We start from the raw sequence: 5,000 nt of genomic DNA, 5'->3' as shown, positions 1-5,000 counted from the left end.
GTGTTGTTGCTTTTGGTCAATGCCAATGTCATTCATCATTTCTAAGAACGTTCAGCATTCGTTGGAGAACACACCAAGGGAGCTGAAGGAAAGGTTTACAACTTTAACACTTATGTAGTTACTTGACCACGTTCGAGTATTTTTCCAACTGTTAGTTCTAGAATATATGGGCACTTGTATTACGAAAAGACGATCTGGACGATAATTGTCACCAGTTATAATTGAAGGACTCGGAAAACCACTGACATCAGCATAGAGTGAAGAGCGATCATTAATTACAGGTTGAAGTGAGTTGGCAATGAATTTGCGAATTGGGCCGTGTCTCCAGGTGAAGCGATCAAAGTACTTTTGACAACCAGCGACAATATGGAGGAGTGACTGAGGGTTAATTAATCCCTGTCTTGTCATAATCGTACTTACATGTACGTGTAGGAAGGGAGTTGTTGATGTAGCGAATGGTAAAATTTTAGATGTTCTTGGGTAAATGAGACTGGGCAGACGACCAAATAGAGTTAACAGATGACAATGAATGCTTGATAAAATTGGTAAAAAAGAAACCTTGAGATGTTAACTGGTGTTGCAGTTTGTCTTCTTGATCAGAACGGAAGTCTAAGAACTTCCTTGGTGGCCTTGAAGACATCGTATTGAATATTGGTGTGACTGCTTGATGACTTGATGAGATCTTTTAGGGAATCATTCCATGACTCTTTTAAGGAATTGCGGAGAACTGTTTGGCACCGAGTGAATTTAACTGAAGGAGGGCAAATATTAAGACCAAATTTATTGCCTTCTAGAAATATATTACTCAGTGTACCAGATATCGGGATATCAAGCCATTTTCGGATATAGCCGTTCACTATAGAACCAAGATTTGGTATTTTTCAGGTTTTTTATTTGTCGGCTACAGTAAAAAGCGAGGACATAGCGGCTGTACAGCAGAAGTTTGTTTTTGGGATGCAATGGTTTCTCATTAATGTCACACATCAAGTCTTTTTCATGAGAGGACGATTCTGACATATGTTGGTTGTTAGACATGTTGAAGTCAAAGTAGCGTCCTAAGTAACGAAATGATTCACCCATTTCCACTCACGGGACAAGAACTCCATTTATCACCAGTTTAGGTAAATATTGGACAGACTTAGTACACAGTTTCCGTATTCCAAAAGTAAAACATTTGTCAACCCTTATTACCATATTAGACTATTGGTACCAGATGATAAAGCGATTGATTAATTGCTGGTTTTCTGATTCCTGACCACTTATAACGTTAACAGCGGCGTGACTGCTCAAAAGTTCCTGAGAGAGCAGGTGTAAAAACATTTGGAATTTCATGTTCAATATAATTAATAGAGGCAAGGAAGTTAAAAATGGCATTACGAAAGCACGAAGTAAAAACCTTTAACGGCGCAGATTGCAGAGTAATTGGACGAAAGTTGGCAGGGTCATTAACGTTTCCATTCTTGTGGATAAGGATTGTGCAGGCTTTCTTCCATTCACTTGGGACTGATCCAGGGGGATCCAGTTGACCAAGCTGTACGGATAATTTCAGATAAATAGGTGCGAAGAAACGGACATCTTTTAAAACAAACGATTGATAATTGATCTAAGGGACAGGGAAGCCTTCATTTTTCTAATGACATTTGATATCTGTTGGTATATAGGAGGTCCAAGGTTAAACGGAATTAGTATCCAGCTTGGAAGGTTGAAGACTCTAGTCGGATTTACGGACGATAGAGTTCTTGTAAAGTGATCAAAACACTCGTCCCTGGAGAATGAAGGGAGCATTTCGGCTTTCATATCGAAGATCTTTTTGACATAACCCTAGAAATTTTTAGAGATAGAATAATTCATCGGGTCAGTGTTGACTTGAGAAGTGTTGTTTCGCAGCTTGTCACGCATTAGGCGAGTTAAGTATTTGATTTCAGCGATATCTGCGTTAGCAGAGTGTTTTCAGGGATTTCTTCAGATCATGTTTAGATTTGTCCTCGTACTTTTTTATTATGCTTTCATCAGTAGCTTGTGCGACTTGACCAAAATTAGCAGAGAGTAATAATAATAATAATAATAATAATAATAATAATAATAATAACAATAATATTGATAATAATAATAATGATGATGATGATAATGATGATGATGATGATGATGATGATGATGATGATGATGATGATGATGATGATAATGACCATTCAAATAAGTTGTGTTTGGCACAACAACTTAACCGATTACTGTTTTCAACAGGTTCATTTTTCATAGAACGAATTATGATAGAGTGACAAAAACCTGAGCAACGAGTAAACCATATTATCATTCGATGGATTTCCCCTATCTTTTCATTGGCCGACAGCCTACCACGTGACCAGCAAATAACTGTCTACAAATAAGAGTTTTGCTGCAAATAAAATTCTGTTCATGCGAAATGGCAGTTCGCTTTCCTGAGCTCTCAGAAAATGATTTAATTGTTGGAAATTGTAAAAAATAAAGTTAACTCCGTCATCGAATGATAAAATAACTATTGAACTCGGTTATCACAAAATATCGTGATTTGTCAGTATCTCGCAGATCAATTATTTGCTTCAGCCTTCGGCTTCGGCAAATAATTGATCTGCTTGCCACTGACAAATAACGATATTTTTCTCAATCTCGTCAAATAATTGTTAAATATTATATGAAAGCCATAGCGTCACCTCTCTAAGATTACTCAGAGAATGTTCATTTTAATCGCTCTTTCGTCACTTAAACTATTTCAGAGCTTAGAGTTCGTTTGAGAGATGGCCCAACATCGAACCAAGGACGAGTTGAATTGTACTTGAATGGCACCTGGGGAACGATATGCGATGATTACTGGGGAATAGAAGAGGCAGATGTTATTTGTCGCATGCTGGGTTATTCCGAAGGAGCTTGGAGCACTCATTGTTGCTCGTGGTATGTTGGCTGGTCAACACCCGTGCAAATCTGGTTGGATGATGTTCACTGCGCGGGAGATGAAGAGAGTATCGCCGAATGTCGTCATGGCGGATGGGGAAGTCACAATTGCTATCACGGGGAGGACGTCGGAGTGGTCTGCAAGTATACTCCACCAGCAGCTCCAGGTAGAACATATGCATGCGCACTAGCCCCAAACTAATATCTCTTTAGAGGACACTGAAATCTTGACCACCGATCCAAGATGGTTCGAGAGAGGGATCTCTCCAAGCTGTGCACCCCTCCCTAAAATGGAATGGCGTTCGCTTCAAACTCTTACCTCTTACTTTAAAAGTGCCCTTCAGGGAGAAGGGAGGGGGGGGGGGGTGGGGTGTGAGAGTGTGGGAGTGGGGCACCTTCCCTTGGTGATAATTCTTGCAAGCTGTATGTCCATGTCGTTAATGAACCAAAAGCTCCCCACAAAAGTTTTTTAATTCGGTATCCAAAGTTATATCACGTACACGTATGTGGAAATTGTTATTACGCCGTCGTTTGGATTATTGGTCGCATGCAACTCGAGAATCAAAGCATTTTTTTCTTGAAATGCTTATCTGGCATAGGCTTATGTAATTAGTTTTATTTTATTTTTTTTACTACTGTCCTTACTTACTTAATGCGCATCAAGGTGCTCGGCCTGCTTCGACACTAAGATACTCCGACCATTTACGATCTCCTTTTTTTTGCTTCCTTCTTACATGAAACCATGCACGATGACAGAAAATAGGTAAATTACATATTACATTCTGTTTTAGATCAAATTGTCAGGCTAGCTGATGGCTATAGACCAGGAGAAGGAAGAGTAGAGATATTCCACGATGGATACTGGGGAACTGTCTGCGATGATTACTGGGATCTTAATGACGCACAGGTCGTTTGTCGTCAACTTGGCCAGGGAAGAGCTCATCGTGCTCCGATGCGCAGCTTGTTTGGCGTTGGAAATGGACCTATATGGCTGGATAACGTGCATTGTCTTGGCAATGAAAGCTCCATTGTGAATTGTCCTCATAATGGATGGAATGACCACAACTGTATCCACTATGAAGATGCATCTGTCATTTGCTCAAATATGACTGCTGAAAATCTCGGTAAGTTTAACATATTGGGGAGTTGACCAAGAGCATGTCTGTTCCCTTAAACGTTGTCTTTATCACCTTCATTTACTAATGGGAACGATCTCTTGCAGCTGTTTCGAATGATTTCTTACTTGCTTGTGAGGAAGGCCGCCAAGTGTGCTACGTGATGTCATTGCCTTTACAGCAGCATGCAACTCCACCAATGCTACCACTTGACTTATTTTATTCTCCAGTCGGGGTATCGTATGACCCATTTGAAAAACTAATGTACTGGACAGATACAAATGGAAACATTCGAAAGTCCCAGCTAAGCGATAGCCTTCCTCAGTATGTGCTACCGAGGCCGCTGAGACAACCAATGGGTCTTGATATTGACATCCTTGCACGAAACATCTACGTTGCTGAAGAAGGCGCAAACAAAATTCGAGTTATTGCCATTAACGGGTCTGACCTAGCAGATATAATCTACGTTGATTCGCCACAAGGAATTGCTTTGGATAGCTTGTCAGGGTAAGCTTTTGGCGTCATACGATCCCTGTACTTCGAAACTGGGTTTTTCTTTTAAATTCATTTTTGATCAATTTCATAGATTATCAGTGAGCTTGTGAACTTTGAAATCTAACAATCTGTACTGAAACATTGACTTGCAATGGACAATTAAAGACTTGTTTCAATGCGTGAGTCGACTTGTCCAGTTAGAATAAACCGCAGGAATATCATATCTCAGCGATAGGAGGTTAGCCATTATTCTCCAATTTAGAGGGTCGCATTCTACTGTTCGGCTCCCTTAAATTAAAAGCGGTTCAATTATTTCTGTTGCTTTTTTCAGCTATCTTCCTAGCTAACCTAAGAATAAAAAGACTGAAGCCCATTTTTTTTTGTCCAGTTCATTTTATGGCTCCAGCAAACATAGCAGGTGCCGGGCTCTAAATTTTGGCAAAAAACAGTCTTTTTGGCTTAAAA

At 39.9% G+C, this 5,000-nt stretch overlaps 1 protein-coding gene across 1 annotated transcript in view; it reads left to right on the top strand.

The window, feature by feature from the left end:
• The window catches only part of LOC137993048 (prolow-density lipoprotein receptor-related protein 1-like), a 93,001-nt gene that overhangs the window by 34,765 nt on the left and 53,236 nt on the right, over positions 1-5,000 (top strand). The window contains exons 24-26 of the mRNA XM_068838704.1: positions 2,751-3,092; positions 3,717-4,049; positions 4,148-4,547. Of these exons, the coding sequence (XP_068694805.1) occupies positions 2,751-3,092; positions 3,717-4,049; positions 4,148-4,547 (1,075 nt within the window). The remainder of the gene's footprint in view (positions 1-2,750; positions 3,093-3,716; positions 4,050-4,147; positions 4,548-5,000) is intronic.

This window comes from Montipora foliosa, chromosome 2, assembly GCF_036669935.1.
Source record: "Montipora foliosa isolate CH-2021 chromosome 2, ASM3666993v2, whole genome shotgun sequence".
NCBI classification, from domain to species: domain Eukaryota; kingdom Metazoa; phylum Cnidaria; class Anthozoa; order Scleractinia; family Acroporidae; genus Montipora; species Montipora foliosa.
The sequence above is the reverse complement of the archived record's forward strand: the minus strand, read 5'-3'. Positions and strand labels throughout refer to the sequence as shown.